The sequence below is a fragment of the Dama dama genome, chromosome 30, assembly GCF_033118175.1.
Source record: "Dama dama isolate Ldn47 chromosome 30, ASM3311817v1, whole genome shotgun sequence".
Classification (NCBI taxonomy): domain Eukaryota; kingdom Metazoa; phylum Chordata; class Mammalia; order Artiodactyla; family Cervidae; genus Dama; species Dama dama.
In genome coordinates this window covers 16,190,057-16,209,204 of record NC_083710.1, presented here as the reverse complement: position 1 = coordinate 16,209,204, position 19,148 = coordinate 16,190,057, and the positions used below count along the sequence as shown (strand labels likewise).

The 19,148-nt window shown below is 43.8% G+C and overlaps 1 protein-coding gene across 1 annotated transcript in view; it reads right to left on the bottom strand.

Annotated features, from left to right (window-relative positions):
- DGKH (diacylglycerol kinase eta) overlaps positions 1-18,747 on the bottom strand; it is a 208,970-nt gene extending 190,223 nt beyond the window's left edge. The window contains exons 1-2 of the mRNA XM_061133431.1: positions 18,619-18,747; positions 17,729-17,923 (exon numbers count right to left, since the gene is read on the bottom strand). Coding sequence (XP_060989414.1) covers positions 17,729-17,911 — 183 coding nt within the window. The 5' untranslated portion in view covers positions 17,912-17,923; positions 18,619-18,747. The remainder of the gene's footprint in view (positions 1-17,728; positions 17,924-18,618) is intronic.
- Positions 18,748-19,148: the final 401 nt, after the last annotated feature.

Sequence of the window (19,148 nt, the reverse complement as noted above, 5' to 3'; positions counted from 1 at the left end):
TGAGCTCTGCATGCCAAAGGCAGAATTAGCCTGGGAATTTTTCACAATGACTGAAGACTTTACTAGCACCCACTCATGCATATACTTGTAAGCACAGAGGTATCCTCTTGAAAAAGTGCTATTTACTTCAAGATTCTTGAATAATACAATGAACATTTATTAGCATTAACTGTGTACCAGGCAATGAGCTAAAGACTTTATCTCTTTGGTCCCCACAAAGTTTTAAGATAGTTTCTTGTTAACGTTGATACTTCATGTTCGACACTTTTGTGACGCCATGGACTACAGTCCACCAGGCTCCTTTGTCCATGGGATTTTTCAGGTAACAATACTGGAGTGGATTGCCATTCCCTTCTCCAGTGGGTCTTCCTGACCCAGGGATCGAACCCACATCTCCTGTAATACAGGTGGATTCTTTTCCACTACCAGGGAAGCCCTCAAGATGGTTTACATATAAGGAAGCGAAGGCTGACAGAGGTCCTGTAAGTTAACCAATAAGAGCTGTCACGGGAACACTTGGGTTACTTAATGCACGTTAGACTGTCACTGCATAGTAAAAAAAAAAAAAAAAAAAAAATTCCGAAGCAGATCTACTTATTTCTTTGAGGAACTGTTTGTTTCATTATCTAAGTAAAATATTCTTTGTACTTTACTGATGGAGGGACACCAGCTGTACATACATGATCTAAAGATTTCCCCAGGAAAACCTATTACTAATGCATGTGCAAAGCACATTTAAAACAATTAAAGTTTCTTCTGGTGGTCTTTCTTTCATCTTTTTTCTTCCTTTTTTAATTTAAATGACTACAGTTTAACCCTTTGCAATAATGTTCTCTTCCACCCTCCCTTAGGTGTTGGGTTCCATCCCTACTTCCTAGAACCTGTTTCAAGCACCCACTGGATACCTAACACAAATCTCAGACCTTGTCATGATAACCTCTCTTTTGTATCCACTCTCAATCTCCCCATCCCCTCCAGCTTTGCCATACTTTCTTAGACAAACCTCAATCCTGGTGTAATCCAATTCTCCACTTATTCTGTGCTTATACTCATGCAGCCAAACGTGGTCCCACAAAAGGTTGGCAGTGCTGACCTTAAACTCACAGCCCCTCACTTCAGGAGTACCCTAAATGCCACTTGATAGTCCCACTATCTTCCCAAGTGGCACAGTGGTAAAGAATCTGCCTGCCGATGCAAGAGACACAAGTGACGAGGGTTCAATCCCTGGGCTGGGAAGATCTCCTGGAGTAGGAAACAGCAACCCACTGCCACATTCTTGCCTGGAAAACTCCATGGACAGAGGAGCCTGGTGGGCTACAGTCTGGGGCGTCGCAAAGAGTCGGACACGACTGAGCAGCTGAACACAGCACAGCTCATTCCCACTGTTTCTCCACGCCACTCACTTCCCACTCTCCCATTCAAGTATTTCACATCTTCTCTTCTCTCTTCAGATTGCTAATATCTTCTCCGCCATATTGATTCTCAGCTATTGACCTCAATTCTTATTCCATTAAGAAAACTGAAAGAATCAGAAAAGAACTTCCAGAAATGCTTACCGCTGGGTCTACTCAAACTAGAGAGAAACTGCCCTGTTCCCAGCAAAGACCAGCTACTCACAAGATCCCATCCTGCCTCACATATTCAGGAACGCTGCTTCAGCAACATGGCTCTCCTTTCTGCATCATCTTATCCTCCCTCTCAACTAACCAATATTCCCTTCTTTCTCCTAAGAAAAAAACAACAACAAAACCCCTCATTTGATCCCTAGGTCTCTCTCTAGCTACAGCTTCCTGTCTCTCCTACTTCTAGAGTCTGTTTTAGACGCTGTTTTTATTTTAAAGGTCAAATTTGTAACTGTATTACTTTACTATTTCTATGAAATGCTGTGTGCTGGGCTAGGTCACTCAGTTGTGTCCGACTCTTGGCGACCCCATGAACTGTAGCCCACCAGGCTCCTCTGTCCATGGGGTTTCCCAGGCAAGGATACTGGAGTGGGTTGCCATTTCCGCCTCCGGGGGAATCTTCCCAACCCATGGATGGAACTGGCCATCTCTTACGTCTCCTGCATTGGCAGGTGGGGTCTTTACCATTAGCATCACCTGGGAAGCGCATTACTATGATAAGTAGTATGTCTGAAGTGTTGACTGTGTGCCAGCTACCATGCCAAATATGTATATCATCTCACAGAAATCCTCACAACATGTCTGCTGTCCCCCTAACCTCTCTTAGGGTCCTTCCTGCTACTCACTCCCACCGTCCCCACTTCACCCTAGGCATCCTTTGCCTCCTCACATTCCTGGGCGGTATCAAGTATGCTTCTACCTCAGGGCCTTTGCACTGGCTTTTCCTCTCTTGATTGTTCTGCTCTCCCTCCAGACATCCTCCCAGCTCTCTCTCTCAAAATAAAATAAAATAAAATCAGCCCCAACTACACTATGCAGACACAGCAGTTGTCAAACTGTCCTCAAGACCTCTCCAGGGGTCCATGAGGTCAACACTCTTCTCGTAACACATACATGTTTTTAACATTCTGCATTGTACTCATAAAACGCTGCAAACATATTCTTAAAAAACCTACTCACAGAACCATTTAATACTGAGTTGAGAGCTACCAAGAAACATCAGATTTTTCTTTCTGTACCAGCTAAGAACATACCTTTTGATCCCCTCTTATCAATCACACCTGAATAAATAACAGCAGCAAAGAACATGAGATTCTAGGATACTTCCAAAGTATTTTAGCAGACACCCAGTTTAACAGGCGATGGTCTGAAGGTCATGCCATTTATTCAATCTTCAAAAATATTTTGGATTTCATGCCTGGATTTAGCCACAGCTCAAGCTGCCTGACTTAAATCCCCTCCCAGACTGCTGGCACGAAGCTGTGGTTTGGCTCGTGTCCAGACCCGACAAGGGGAGGGTCTCACTGCAGCGACACACCCACATCGGTGTCGGGATGTGGGCGAGTGCCCACCTCGGCCCTCAGGAACAGCCACGCGGACACTGGCAGAACACCACACCACCTCGGGGACCTAGGAAAACTTGTTTTCCTGCTAAAATCGAGAGGGCTTCTTCACTCCTGACCGTGAAAGTTTGTAAGTGATTTTGTTGCTGTGGCTGCCAGGAAGTTTGGGGCCAAATTTACAACTCATCTTCCTTTTTTAATAAAATTATATATTATATTATGATATATAAATATATAGCATACATTTATACATAATATATATAATATAGTATATATTATTAGTTATAAAATCATTACATATTATACTGTATATATTATCTGATATGTAATATAAAGCATTATTAAATCTATTACACCGGCTTCCCTGGTAGCTCAGCTGGTAAAGAATCTGCCTGCAAGGCAGAAGACCCCAGTTCGATCCCTGGGTCAGGAAGATCCCCCGGAGAAGGGAATGGCAACCCACTCCAGTATTCTTGCCTGGAGACTTCCATGGAGAGAGGAGCCTGGCGGGCTACAGTCCATGGGGTTGCAATGAGTCGGACAGGACCGAGCAACTAACACTTTCAGTTTCATGTATTATATAACGTTATATAATACATGTATAAAGAAAGAGAGCGAGAGAAAGAGAACAGAGTCTCTGCTCTATAGACTAACCCACTAACCTTCCTCTTGGTCCCACAGTCAGAGCTACATTGTACTGAAGCTTGATACACAGGACTGGATGTAAGCCACTTCAATGCTTCAGAGATGTGGGAAAAGAAGAGCAGAAAATGAAGCAGGCAGAGAAGCAGAAAAGAGGAGGCTTTCCAGGTAGACAGAATAACAAGTGCAAAGACCTGGCGATGTGCCCGCACCTGCCTTACTCTGGGAACAGAAAAAGGTCTGGCCTGACCGCCCCCAGGACGGCAGAGGCAGGCTGGAGAGCACAGTGTTGACTCTGCCTGATACGCCCTGACACCAGAGAGCTGCATGGCTCATGTCAGTTCATTCAGATCTCTGTTCAAATACTACCTCATCCAGGAGAGCCCTTCCTGGACCAGTTCACCCAAAACACTTTACACATGCATGCGCGCGTGCACACACTGCTCTAACCACTTCCTCTCCCTTTATCCTACTTTATTTCCCTTCATTGTGCTTATGAACATCTGATATGTATTTGCTTATATGTTTATTAACTTCTCCCTCAATAGACTAGAAGCTCTAGCAAGCAGGGTTTTTTATGCGATTTTGCCATTCCGGCAACTACAACAGTACTCGATAAATACTGACTAAATGACTAGAAAGGTGGTTTACCACTAAATTGAGAAAGACCTACTAAGCCATAAGAAATTTACCAGTAGTGGGTACTGGGCAAGAGTTTATGCAAAACTTTATTATAATCAAGCTTCTCTTTTATAATGATAGCTTTGGCAGAGCAATAGTAGGGAAGGGACCGAATAGGAAATCCATGACAAAAAACCCAAATGCTAAATCCTAAAGGTCAAGAGAAGGTTAGGAAAAAACAGCAACAGAAGTGGGAAGGAAGGAAAGAATTCACGACAGACACGAGCAGTAGAGAAAAAGACAGCAGTATGTGTCACAGTGGGCTTCCCTGGTGGCTCAGTCAGTAACGAGTCCACCTAAGACTCCACCTGCTGTGCAGAAGACCCCAGTTCGATCCCTGGGTCAGGAAGATCCCCTGGAAAAGGAAATGGCAACCCACCCCAGTGTTCTTGCCTGGGAAATCCCACTGATAGAGAAGCCTGCTATGGTCCACTGGATCGCAAGAGTTGGACACGACTTAGTGAAGGCTCAATATAAATATTGTAACAGTTAAATCAGGCATGAAACAGGTCGCTTGAAGGCTGGGTGATCTTGGATAAAGTACTTATATAATCCTTGGTTTCCTTGTTTCTAAAATGGGGATAATATTGGTATCTACCTACTTAGTTTTATTATGGGGATTAAGTGAAATAACCTATGCAAACACACAATTGACCAAACATGATGACCGCTAACTGGGCTCCATGAGGAAAGGGACTGTGTCTGCTCTATACACTAGTGATTCCTAGGCCCAACACTCACCCTAGCCAAAGAAGGCACTGAATGCATATTCGCTAAAAAGCAAATGAATTAATGAAGATGATTAGCAAGAAAAAAAAAATCAGTTAACTACAAAGCAAATTCTTCCGATAAAAATAATGGAGCTAAATTTGCCCAGGGAGTGGGGAGACTGTATTTAAGCTATTTATGAAAATACTGAGGCTGAGATAGTCACAGGACCCACCACAGTAAGTGTCTAGTAGGTAAAGGAACTGTGGTCCAGATCACACAATGAAGCACAGGCTGGAGATAGACAGGCCTGGACGCCAAAGCCTAACCTTATAGAGGAGGCCACCAAAGGAAGAACAAAGAGAGTGAGAATCCTGGACAGAGATCGAGAGGCAGTCAAAAGCTAGTAAGAAAGAGAAAAGGAATTAAACCTTGAAAGCAAACAGGGAAGATGTGAGAGAAAAAAAACGGTCCACAATGTCAAAATTACAAGAAATACAGTTGAGTGAAAACTAAAAAGAGACCGTTGGAGGTTAGCAATTAGATCACCTTTGCAAAAAAGTTTTCATGAAGTGGTTGGGGCAAAAGCCAGATCATGGGGACAGAGGAGGAGTTGAGGAAGGGGAGACAGGCAAAGTGTAGAGAAATCAGTTCAGGATAAAGCAGATTGGGCAGTGGACGCACCTAAAAGCCAACCTGGCCACATATCTCCACTACCAGCTCTGAGTGGTCATTCGTTTTTAATCAAGCAAATTTTCCCTACGACACTTGGAGCATATCTTATTCTAGAAGCAAGGTTAGTCTTCATGCACGTCATGCAGTGAGCCCATAGACACGGCTTCTGCAGTGAGTTTTCAGATATCCAAAGGGCCCTTTGTGGTGGCAAAGATAGTTCTGGACATTACAAAATAATGATCTGTAAAAATATAATACTTTTATCAAGTCTTTTAAAGAGCCAACAAAAGACCATGGCCTATATAGCCTACTGATTAAGAAGCTGCTTAAAATATTTAAAAGGCACATGTATCAGGAATAACGGGGTATGAGGATTTTATTCCAGTTTTTAAAAATAATTATACTAATCAGAGATACAAGAGCATCCTGTGTATTTCCCTAATCCTCATCATGACCCTGAGAGGTAGGAATCACTAGCCCCACTTGGCAGATGAGAAATCCAAAGTTCGTAGAGATGAAGCGTGTCAGTCATAGCACGCTAACTGCTGCAGCGGATAATCCCCAGATCTCAGGGGCTCAACACGGTAAAGGTCCACAGCCCTTTTGCGTCACAATCCAATGTGGTCAGTGAGGTTGGGGGCAGGAGCACAGAGGCTCTGCTCTATGAGTCAGGGAGCCAAGCTCTTTCCACTGCATAATCTACATCTGTCTGGCAGGTGAGAGAAGGAACCGGGCAAGGAGGGGCCCACAGATGGCTTTAGAGGCCAAAGTGACGAGCATCACTCCCACTCACATTCCACTGGCTGAAACGCAGTCACACGGCCCCACCTTTCTGCACACAAAATGAAGCCCAGGAGCTGGCCAGGAAAGAAGGGGAATCCCAGAGACTGAAGTACACAGCATTCTCTGCCACAGTAAGTAACATGGGAAAGGTCACCTAACAGTACACGGAAGGGACTCTTGTGGAGGCCTTTCCAATGCAGGGGCTGTGGGTTCAACCCCCGGTCAGGGAACTAGGATCCCACATACCTTGCAGCCAAAAAACCAAAGCATAAAACAGAAGCAATATTGCAGCTAATTCACTAATGACTTTAAAAAAGGCCCACATTTAAAAACAAATAGTATATGGAAGAGTTGAGACACAAACCCGGCACCACTTAAAGGTCCCAAGGAACCTTGCTGTCCAATGGGGCTTTTCCTTTCATTTCATTAAATCCATCACTAATTTTAGCATTTCTCCAAATGACCATGATAACTGATGGTTACAGTGTGTGTGTGTGTTTTTTTTTCCCATCTATCTTTTACTATCTGTCCTGCAATTCCCCTTTACAAATCGATGGTTTTAAAGTCTTCTGAGGGGCATACACATGGACACCAAATTTGGGGAGCCCTCTGAAGCCCATCCAGACTACAGAATGCCTGTGTGTGCTGTGTGTGGACGTTCAGTCATGTCAGACTCTGAGATCCCATGGACTGTAGCCTGCCAGGCTCTTCTGTCCATAGGGTTCTCCAGGCAAGAATACTGGAAAGAGTCATCATTTCCTACTTCAGGGGATCTTCCCGACCTAGGGATTGAACCCGCATCTCTTGCATCTCCTGCACTGACAGGCAGATCCTTCACCACTAACGCCACCCTAGGGAATGCATGGGCCCAAGCAAAGCACTCGCCATTAATTTGCTGTTAACGCCTGGCTTTCTTCCCATACCCACCCCACTTCAGCCCCACCCCACTGACCCCCTCCTTGTTGTGGCTTCCGTCTCTCGGTCACTGTACCCCTATTCCTTCTGCCTAGGCCGCCTTCCCCCAAGAGGAAGGCTCATTCCCTCAAGGTCACCATTCAGATGTCACCTTCTCAGGAAGACCTTCCCCTTCCTACCCTACCCACACTCCCATCCATGTTCTTTTTCCCTCTTTAGCACTTCTCACCTTCTAATGTGTTATGCATTTTACATATTTATAAGTTTCTAAGTTCTCCCGGATTAAAATGTGAGCTCCATGAGGGCAGAGGTCTTCGTCTACCTTGGTTCTGTTTACTGCTCTATCGCTGGCATCTATGACAGTGCTTGGACACCATATGCATCCTCTGGAATAAATCACTTGCTAACATTTATTTATTTACTTTTGGCTGTGTCCAGCCTTAGTTGCTATGCACGGGCTTCTCTCTAGTTGAGGCACATAGGCTCAGGTGCCCCATGGCATGCAGGGTCTTAGTTCCCAGATCAGGGATAGAACCCTCATCCCCTGCCTTGGAAGGCAGATTCTTAACCACTAGACCACTAAGGAAGTCCCATTTTGAATGAACTGAGGGACAACAGAAGAGTAAAAAAGAGTAGGGGCATGTAGGTAGATGGCTGGTGTTGAAAATGTTCTCCTTCTAGTTCATAGGGGTTTATTTTACCACCATGCTCCACAAACCAGAAACAGTATATATTCATTTATGTATATATGAATATATATATATAATATTATTTTAAAGTACTATATTCAGTTCAGTCACTCAGTCATCTCCAACTCTTTGCAACCCTATGAACTGCAGCACGCCAGGCCTCCCTATCCATAACCAACTCCCAGAGTTTACTCAAACTCACATCCATTGAGTCAGTGATGCCATCCAACCATTTCATCATCCTCTGTCATCCCCTGCTCCTCACCTTCAATCTTTCCCAGCATCAGGGTCTTTTCCAGTGAGTCAGTTCTTCGCATCAGGTGGCCAAAGTATTGGAGTTTCAGCTTCAGCATCAGTCCTTCCAATGAACACCCAGGACTGATCTCCTTTAGGATGGACTGGTTTCATGTCCTTGCAGTCCAAGGGACTCTTAAGAGTCTTCAACATCACAGTTCAAAAGCATCAATTCTTCTGCGCTCAGCTTTCTTTATAGTCCAACTCTCACATCCATACATGACTACTGGAAAAACCACAGCTTTGACTAGATGCATCTTTGTTGGCAAAGTAATGCCTCTGCTTTTCAATATACTGTCTAGGTTTGTCATAGCTTTTCTTTCAAAAAGCAAGCATCTTTTAATTTCATGGCTGCAGTCACCACCTGCAGTAATTTTGGAGCCCAAGAAAATAAAGTCTCTCACTGTTTCCATTGTTTCCCCATCTATTTGCCATGAAGTGATGGAACTGGATGCCATGATCTTCGTTTTTTGAATGCTGAGTTTTAAGCCAGCTTCTTCACCTTCAACAAGAGGTTCTTTAGTTCCTCTTCGCTTTCTGCCATAAAGGAGGTGTCATCTGCACATCTGAGGTTATTGATATTTCTCCCGGCAATCTTGATTCCAGCTTGTGCTTCATCCAGCCTGGCATTTCACATGATGTACTCTGCGCCTAAGTTAAATAAAGCAGGGTGACAATATACAGCCTTGACGTACCCCTTTCCCAATTTGGAACTAGTCTCTTGTTCCACGTCAGGTTCTAACCATTGCTTCTTGACCTGCATACAGATTTCTCAGGAGGCAGGTCAGGTGGTTGGGTATTCCCATCTCTTTCAGAATTTTCCAGTTTGTTGTGATCCACACAGTCAAAGGCTTTAGCATAGTCAATGAAAGTACTATATGAGTTTATAAAAAGTACTATATGAGTCTGTACAAATAACCCCACTCAAAATGGTGTGCCTGCTCAAGTACACATCCTGGAACTATTTCTAACCTAAATGGAAGAGTCAGATGGAGAAAACTGTACCTTATAAATGTCATGTTCATTCCTTAGCTAGAAAAATAAATTTTATTCATGTATTTTCCTCGATAGGCCAAATGGAAAAGTATATAATTCATATTAGCACTATATCATGACCTTTTAAAACAAAAGTGAAACTAACAGTTTTCTTTGGAAATCTATTTGAAGCGCTAGATATCTATAAGCATTTCTTATAAATGAGTCCTTCTGAAGCCATTTTCAAACTGATTCCGTGATTTGGCTAATGGTAATTAAAATTAGTAGAAATTTCAGCTGAAATATTTTATTCTGAAAGTCACTTTTCAAACATATACTGCTCAGCATCTCACTAAAAACACAAGTTTTGAATGCAAAAAGGCATTAGGAAACCTAAAACATTGGTCAGAGATACATTCAGATTAAACAGATGAATAAAGGGCAGGGCAGGAAGGGAGACGGTAACATAGGGGAGGGCAGGCAGGCAGGAGAGGTGAGGAGACACCCACATATTGGGTTGGCCAAGAAGTTCGTTAGGGTTTTTCCATAACACTAACAAACTTCTTGGCCAACCCAATACACCCATACTTATATACCGTAGATGTCAAGTTTCAAATCCAAGAAGCTTACTGGACTTAAAAGAAGACACTTGGAAGCCATCCACTATTTCCAAGTCCTGCTTTTGAGTTCCAATCCTGCCATTTACCTAGAAGATACTCCAACCTGCTGCTCTCAGTTTTTTCATTTGTAAAATTCAGATAGTTTTACACAACTGTTTGATGAGATCATGTATATGTTATAAAACTGCTCTATAAACAAACACTAAGGAGAAAGGTATCTTTACCTTTCTGCCATGAATGTCCCAAGCTTAAGAGCTGGGCATGACTTAGTGACTGAACAACAAACATTAAATTACAATCTGGGGTTTAAACAAAGTCCTGGTGTTCAACCTGCACGGTGAGAAGGTTAGAGATGCCTGCTCCACACGTGATAAAGTTGATCATACTCCCTTGGTATAAAACAAGAGGCTTAAGTAACTAATAAGGGCCTACCATACAGCACAGGAAACTCTACTCAATACTCTGCCGTGATATCCATGGGAAAAGAATCTTAAAAAGAGCGGATCTATGTATGTGTATAACTGATTCATTTTGCTACATTTTTTATATTCCAATAAAAATTAAAAAAAAAAACAAGAGGCTAACAAGTCTTCCAAATATCCTTATAATAAAAAGCGGGGTAAGCAGGGTGGGGGGAATATTGTCATTTATGTTACTTTGAAAAAACTAAGTGACAATCTATTGATAAAACAGAAACAATGTATATTGCATCTGAAATTAAGGTTATTATCAACAATGGATATTGACCTTTTAAGCCACTTAACCAAATCAAAAAAACAAACATGTTTCAAATAACTAAACAGTCACAGAAGAAAACCACTCCATACCCAACAAAATCAAATTAATTTGTCAAGGGAAACCATAATGGACTAACATGTTATGGTCTTTTTCAAAGGTCTATTTTTAGACATAAACCAAACTCTCTTTAATTAAAACCTTTGCTTATAAACATATTTCCTGAGCAAGTAAAGCCTAACAAATCCAATATGAGTGAAACCCTGTACCCTGGAAACAGAAAGGAGCCCCGAGTCATTTACAATAGAAGTTTCATAAAACCTTTCATCACTCCCACCACAACAGCAAACATGCAGCCTTAAAGTGAAAGCTTTCTAAATTTAGATACCTTCAAATAATGCATCTCAAGTTGTATGTGAAGGTTGAATAAATTATTTATTAAGTCTCATCTTTAATAATGGGATATCATGTTTAACTTGTAATCAAAATGGAAAGAAAGTTGTTATACCATATATTACTGTACCAAGACTCAGAGTTTCCAATCTATATTTAGTTCACATTAAAATGGAAGCAAAGACGCAAACCAAGCTAAAAATAAAATGTTCTACAAAGATGAGATTTTTAAATGGATTGAGATCTAGCTTTATTTGGTCCCTTCAATGCTGATCGCATTTCGCAGCACCTTAACTTTGCAATGCTATGCAAACCATTTTCCATTACCTAGAAAAGTAATCAGAAACTGAAGTCCATAAGAAAATCCATGGGCCATATACTTCCAGCACCTGATTGTACACAGCCCACAAGTTAAGAAGGTTTTTACATGTTTAAATGGCTTTAAAAAAAAAAAGAATATTTGTTAACACATGAAAATGTTATGAACTCAAATGTTAACATCCTTAAACTTTTATTGGAAGAGATGGTTAGAAAGCATCACCGACTCAATGGACATGAAATTGAGCAAACTATAGGAGGACCGAGGAACCTGGCATGCTGCAAGCCATGGGTGTGCAAAGAGCTGGACACAATTTAGTGACTGAACAACAACCCACATATAGACATATATCCCATGACAGCCACTCATAGGTATATTCAAGTACTGCCTATAGATGCTTTTATACTACAGCAGTAAAGTTGAGTAATTCTGACAGTCTATGGCCCTCAAAGCTTTAAATATTTACCACCTAACCCTTTATAGAAAAAGTTAGCTGACTTCTGCCTAGACGAATGTTAATTACTCTTATAATTCAAGATATCTTCCTGCTCATCACCTATCAAAATATAAATATTCCTACTTGCCTTTCACATCATAGTGAGTTTCTGAACAATAAACTTGTTAATATTACTTGCTTTATTATTAGTTAGCTGGCCTTGTTTCTGTGTCCCATATTATTTGGATCATTACCCAATTCAATGTTTCCACATAGAACTGTGGCTATGTCTTAAATAGTATTTTCTAATCTATTCTGTTTCTGTTTCAAACACTGGATATGAACTAGCAGAACCTACTAATGGGCTGCCATCTACAATTTGAAAAACGCTGAGCAAGTCTTCCCTAATCTACTCTACAGAAGGTTTATGGTGAAAGATAATGTTTAATTGCACAAATTGCATCTCATAAAGCAGTGAAAAATACAAATCAATATTTCCATGTTGATCACGCCTTACCATAAAGACATGAGTTTATTTATACATCCTTCAAGTTAAAGTAAAACCAGGTTTTAACTGAAGAATGTGGTGGTTATTCTTTTACTGGGCAGAAAGAGATGTCCTAATACAGGTATAATGTTGCAAAGTTCTAAATATCTTTCCAGCGTTTAGGTATGTTTTACCTAAATTTAGAAACTCATTTATGGACATTAAAATTAACTGTAAGACATATAAATGTGGAAAAAATAAGTGGGAGCATAATAAAGCAAATTAGGAAGCATTTTTGACACATGAAGCTTCATGACCTTAGCCAGGATGAGTCAAAAAGTCTTTGAGTTGGTTCCTATTTGTTTTTACCATTTGGCTTATGACAGTTGAACAATTCTAGTCTATAGTCCTGACCAAGGTTCCTCCAGCCATTCACTGCAAAATGAAACATTACAGTATTGATGGGCCAAGAAAAAGCTAGCCAAGTGACCTTCAAAATCATGTTCAAAATTAAGCTGTTCTGAGTTTGTATTAGTGCTGCTCCAGAATGTCTCACACCCAGTAAACACCTGTGAAGTTCTCTACAACAGTACATCTAAATGCAGAATCAACCTTCTCCTTGAGGCAAGAGGAAGAATTTAGGGATAATAGTCAAGGGTAAAGAGAAAGGAAGAGATCTGATGAGTTACATCTCCCTTTAGTTTCCCCAATCAGCAGTACTTAAACTTCTGTATACAAGTGATTTATTTCCTTTGAGGAAATCGAGGCAGCCATAAAATTATCTAGTGTTTAGCACCTGGGTAGCTAGATGAGACTACCTGAAATTCCATTTAGCTGATAGTTTGAGCTTCCCTGGTGGCTCAGAGGGTAAAGCGTCTGCCCACAATGCGGGAGACCTGGGTTCGATCCCTGGGTCAGGAAGCTCCCCTGGATGAAGGAAATGGCAACCCACTCCAGTATTCTTGCCTAGAGAATCCCATGGATGAAGGAGCCTGGAGGGCAAGAGTCCATGGGGTCGTAGAGAGTCGGACACGACTGAGCAACTTCATCTTGGACTCTTGAGAATCACTGTGTGTATGTGTTAGCCACTCAGTCGTGTCCAACTCTTTGCAACCCTACGGACTATAGCCCGCCAGGCTCCTCTGTCCATGGAGTTCTCCAGGCAAGAATATTGGAGTGGGTTGCCATTTCCTTCTCCAGGGGAGCTTCCCAACCTAGGAATTGAACCCAGGTCTCCTGCAGTGCAGGCAGATTCTGTACCATCTGAGAAACCATAGAAACAAAAGTGGTGAAAAACAGAGAATGAGAAAAGTAGGCGAAGAGATAGCAAGGACAAAGAAACAGGAGGGAAAAAATGGGAAATGAACAGAGGAACAAAGAGTATACAATACGGGATTGAGGAGGATACTAAAATGTACATGCGGATTTTATTAGACCATACTAATTCAAAACGCATGCCAGTCTTATTTATTCTTTACTTAAAAAGTATATAGTATCCACTGCAAAAAAGCTGAGATTGTTATTGTCTTAAAATAGCCCATATTTCCTTTCATAGAGAGCTGGTTAATTAAGTGATGACATAACATGCTAGGTTAAACCATATGAGATTTCCCATATGGGATCATTTTTTTCCAGCTTTATTGAGGTCTAATTGACAAGTAAAATTGTATATACTTAAAGTACTTAACGTGATGATTATTTGATAGACATATATATTGTGGAATGATTACCACAGTTAAGGTAATTAATATATCCATTACTTTACAGCTACCGTGTGTGTACCTGTGTGTGTGTTGAGAATACTTTGCTATTCTCTTAGCAAATTTCAAATACACGATACAGTTTTAGTAACTACAGTCACAATGCTGTACATTAAATCCCCAGAAGACTGTCCTCTTATAGTTGAAAGCATGTACTTCTCCCCATTTTCCTTACCTCCCAGCCTTACTCTCTACCATTTTGACCTGCTGACACTGTAGTTTCACTGAGCTCAATCTGATATAAAGGAATACTTTGCCATCATCAGAAAGAATAAGGTATTTATAGACAAACATTAGAGAAATGATCTCCATATTATATCCCCAACAAACAAGATGCAGAATGTGTACAGAATGTTCTCATCAGTATTTCTAAAATACTACATATTTAAGTGTGTGTGTGGGTGTGTATATATATATATATATATACACACACATATGTGTGTGTGTTAGTTGCTCAGTCATGTCAAACACTTTGTGACCCCATGGACTGTAGCCTGCCAGGCTCCTCTGTCCATACAAGTCTCCAGACAAGAATACTGGAGTGGGTTGCCATTCCATTCTCCAGGGGATCTTCCCAACTCAGGGATCAAACCCAAGTCTCCTGCATTGCAGGTGGACTCTTTACCATCTGAGATACCAGGGAAGTCCATATATGTATACATATATATATATTCTTTTATGTGCATAGAAATTTTCTGGAAACACACAAACTGTCAACAATTGCCTTTGAAATAGACTATGAGGTCTAGTGTGGGAGGGAGATGACTTTTCATTGGATGCTGTCCTATCACCAAATATCCTCTCACACTATCTGAATGTCTTACTATATGCACACTTTACTTTTTCAATTAAGAAAAGTCTGGACACTTTCCAAATGCCACAATGAAGGTTCTTCACTAACACTCAAATTATTTAAAACATTAACCAGCATTTACCACAAAAAACACTTAAAATAATGTAATGACTTAAATTAGTGGTTATTTTTCACTCCAAGTTAAACATCAATCAGCTTTATGATCCTAAGGATTTTAAAGGAAACTAAAAGAAGTAGTGCATTTTAATCATAATACCCATATATATGAAGCATTACATGAACATACATAATGTATACACAGTCATTCAAGAAATAATGTTCAACTCATCTGTTCAACTTACTCTGCTGTAGGCCCTTAGTATGTGCACAAGTGCTTTCCAAAGAGACAGCGTATATTAACATACACAAACATACGTAAATATGTGGATATAGGCACACAAATTATATGTTCATGTGCCACATATACCATTCCAGACTGCTATACACCATAACTGAAGATGCTATCAGTAACCACAACCTGTCAGACCTAGTGATCCCTTGGTTTATCTTCAGGATGTATGAGCTCCTGCTGTCTAAAAAATGACTACGCCTTGGGCTAGTCCCAGGGCCGCCTCCTCCAGGCTCTCCCACCTCACACACCTGTGCAGGGATCAACAGAGTGTCGGTCCTTTTCTAAAGATCTTTTCGCTCAACTTTTATCTGGATCATAACTGAAGACTGGAAACCAACAGTTGAATTTAGCGGTGCTCCTTCCCCCCACTGCTCTGCCTTCATCCCTGAGAATCAGTATAAGAGATGTAACTGCTGAAATTTGTGGCAGATATGAACAGTCTGGAGTGGGCGATGGGGCAAGTAGGAAGGCCAAGAATCAGCAGTTTCAGCCAATTTAGGCCCTGATCGCATGTGTCCATCGCATGTATGATAATGTTGATGAACTTGTATGCACTTGCATTAAGCGAGTATAAAAAACACAACTTCTGAAATTCAATACATTTTTGGTAATTTAAGGAACATTTCATTTAATGATCATTAATTATCCCTAATCATGGCAAAACATTAGTGTTAAACATTTTTGTTAGAAAGTTAAATGGGAAACCAACAATAAATATGCTTCTTGAATTGACTCTCAGTCTTGATATATAAGCTTTTCCCCAAATCACAGAAAATATCAAATTTAAACAGTATAATTGTAGCTATCATCATCAGTTCAAGTATCTTTCAAATTTTAGGGGTACTCCCAACAAATTTGTTTTTTATTTTTACTCGGTTCAAATTAGCGATCTCTCTAAATTTTGTTCCAAACAGTATAAATTTACTGGTCAACTTTGATGTAAGTATACATGGAATTTTAACCATTTCAGGTGAATATGTAAAAATACCACTTTAAACTACCTGTCATTTTGCTGATTATCAACACAGTTTTGTGAACTTTTTAAATTAAGATTTCAAATGTTAAAGGCACTCTCTGTTACGAAAGTCCCTATTTTATTTAGCCTTAATCTTCTAAAAATACATTAAACTCCATACCCTTAATTTATCACAAATTTTATTAAATTAAAAATGTCACTATTAAAAGCAGTTACAAGATGTGCACTTAAAAATGAAGCAGTCTTTGACTCTTCACTCAGTGAAGATTGTTAACAGTTGTGTGTGTGCTTACACATATTTATTTTAGAAAATAAGGAGGCAGGCAAGTGCAAACATGAATCCACAGGCATATAATAAAACTTCTATTTTCATATGTGGGTCCATTAACCTTAGAAAACAAGTTCTCGTAAAAATAGGTATGGAATAAATTAACTTCTGCACATTTATTTTTAAAAGAGCACACAAATCTAAAAATTTTATTGGTTCCCTTTTCTAATTCCTCCTTAAAGTCGCCCAGTGATAACAGACTCTCCACGTCATAATTTCTAAAATGACCCAAATTTAGAATATATACGTAATGTTTAAGTTGCAAGCATTTGAAATATATATATTATGTAAAATCAAATTAAAACTCTCAACTTGAGCCCTCACAGGTCAGTAGCACTTGCTACAGAAAGAGTAACACAGCTTGCGTATCTCCATATACCACAAAGCAGTTACTTTTCAGTATTAAAAATAACCATGCGTGTGTTGATAAGATCTGAATACAGCACTTAGTGGAAACCTAGGACTCGAGGTCTGTGGTTTGTGCTGCGCAGGGTACGAGCATCATTTACCAAAGGACAGCAAAGGGGCAGGCGGGGGTCACCTCCCCATCCTCCCTCTCTGGGAGGGTCAGGAAGCCACAGGCTGCTGCCCGCGGGAAGAGAAGGTGGCGAAGGTCGCAGCAGTTCTGGCTGGCCTGCCTGCACTTCTCTCCCTGCACAAGGTCTCCGCAACCACTGCTCGGCAGGTAGGACCAAAAATAATAAAACACTCTTTTTTGGATCCCTGAGCGGGAACTCTAAAGAGCGTTTCGTCTTTTTCCCACGCTGGCTCCCCGGGAGCCCACCCTGGAGGCCCCAGCATTGGGGCCTGGAACAGCTCCCGCGGGCCCCGCCCCCGGCCCAGGCCCCGCCCTCACCTCTGCGCCCCACGCCGGGTCCAGGCCCCGCCCCCGGCCCCGGCCCCGCCCTCACCTCTGCGCCCCACGCCCCCGGGTCCAGGCCCCGCCCCCGGCCCCGGCCCCGCCCTCCACGGGCTCACCGAGCTCCCGGGCCCAGGCCCCGCCCCCCGGCCCAGGCCCCGCCCTCACCTCTGCTCCCCACGCTCCCGGGATCCGCCGGCGCGCTCCCCGCGCCCGGGCGCCCTCCGTCCCCTTCCCCGGCCTGCCTCCTCCCGCCTTCCCCGTTGCACTCGACCGGCCTCACCTTGGTGCGGATCTGCCCAGAGGTGGACACTTTGCGGATCAGCTTCTGGGGTCCCTCCTGCTCCGCTTCGCTGTCGGACGAGTCGTCTCCGGGCCCCGCCGGGACAGTGGCGGGGGTGACCGTGGCGCCTGCCGCTCCTCCCGCCGCTCCCGGGGGGTGGTGCTGGCCGCCGGCCCCGGCCATCCTGTCCGACTCCTGCGGGAACACAGCCCCGCCCGGCGGGGGCGGCGATCAGGGGCCGCGCTCCGCTCGAGCGGGGCCCGGAGCCCCGCGCCGCCGCCGCCATCTTCACCCCCCAGCCGCCCGCGCCGGGGAGGGGTCGCCCGGGAGCCCCCTGGATCCCGCGCCCGGCCGGGAGCCTCCGGGACCCCGCGTCCGGCTCCGGCCCGAGCAGCGGCCACGGCGGGGCGCCGGGGACGCGGACCCAGGCCCGCCTGGGACCCCAGCGCGCCCAGCCCCCGGCGTGCTGTAGGGCTCCTGGCCCGGAATACCACCGGTGCGGGTAGCGGTGATGGGAGCGACGGAGGGATCAGAACTACGTCCCACGTTCCCGAGGGTCTGGGGTCCCCAGGGTGAGCCGCGCAGGGCGAGAGAGGCGCGAAACCTCCGCACCCCCATTCCCGCAGGCCCGGCCGGCGGCGATGCTTCCTCCCTCCCTCGGTTCCCGGGCAACCGTGGCAAGAATGGCCCCGGGCGCAGAAAGGGAACCTGGCTTCCTGCCGGCTCCCCTGGGTGCCCCCGCCACCCTCCCGAACCCAGGATCTCTGCAGAGACACTCGGGCCTCGCCACACAGTCCCCGCGAGTACAAGTCCCCTGCGGCCCCGAGATGGACAGGCGCTGCCCCTTGGTGGGTCTCCGGATCCCCCAGTCCCTCTGTGATGAAGCGTACCTCTCCCGCCTCCGCCCGGAGGTCCGGGTCCCGTCGGCTCTCCCGACCGTGGCCTTCAGTTTCTGGCCCACCCCCACCCCCATCCGGCGCACACGGAAGAGAAGAGCATTTTCCGGGAGGCTCCACTCCGCTCGGAGAACTTTTTCGTTCGGAAAGAGCGATCCCTTGGGCTAACAGGAAACTGGCAAGGGCGTGGAGAGCGCGCAGAAACCAGCGAGTTACACGCAGCCCGCGACGACGGCGGGCAAGAGAAAGGTCTGAGCTCAAGCGCCAACGGGGGACTGCCTAGAAGAAAACAATGCGCTGGAGCCTTGCGAACGCCAGAGCCCAAGCACGAAAACACTGGAAGGTCCTGGGAGAGAGCCACTCCCTAACCCGAACTGCAGCGGGAGGAAATGGGATCAACAGGCGGCAGCCACCGCTCACAGCTCGTCCCCTGCGAGCTGGTGGAGCGGACGCTTGGGAAACAGCAGCCTCGCCTTGCCATGTGCACGCCTGCTGTGGGAGGGCTTCGGGGAGAAGAGACTCAA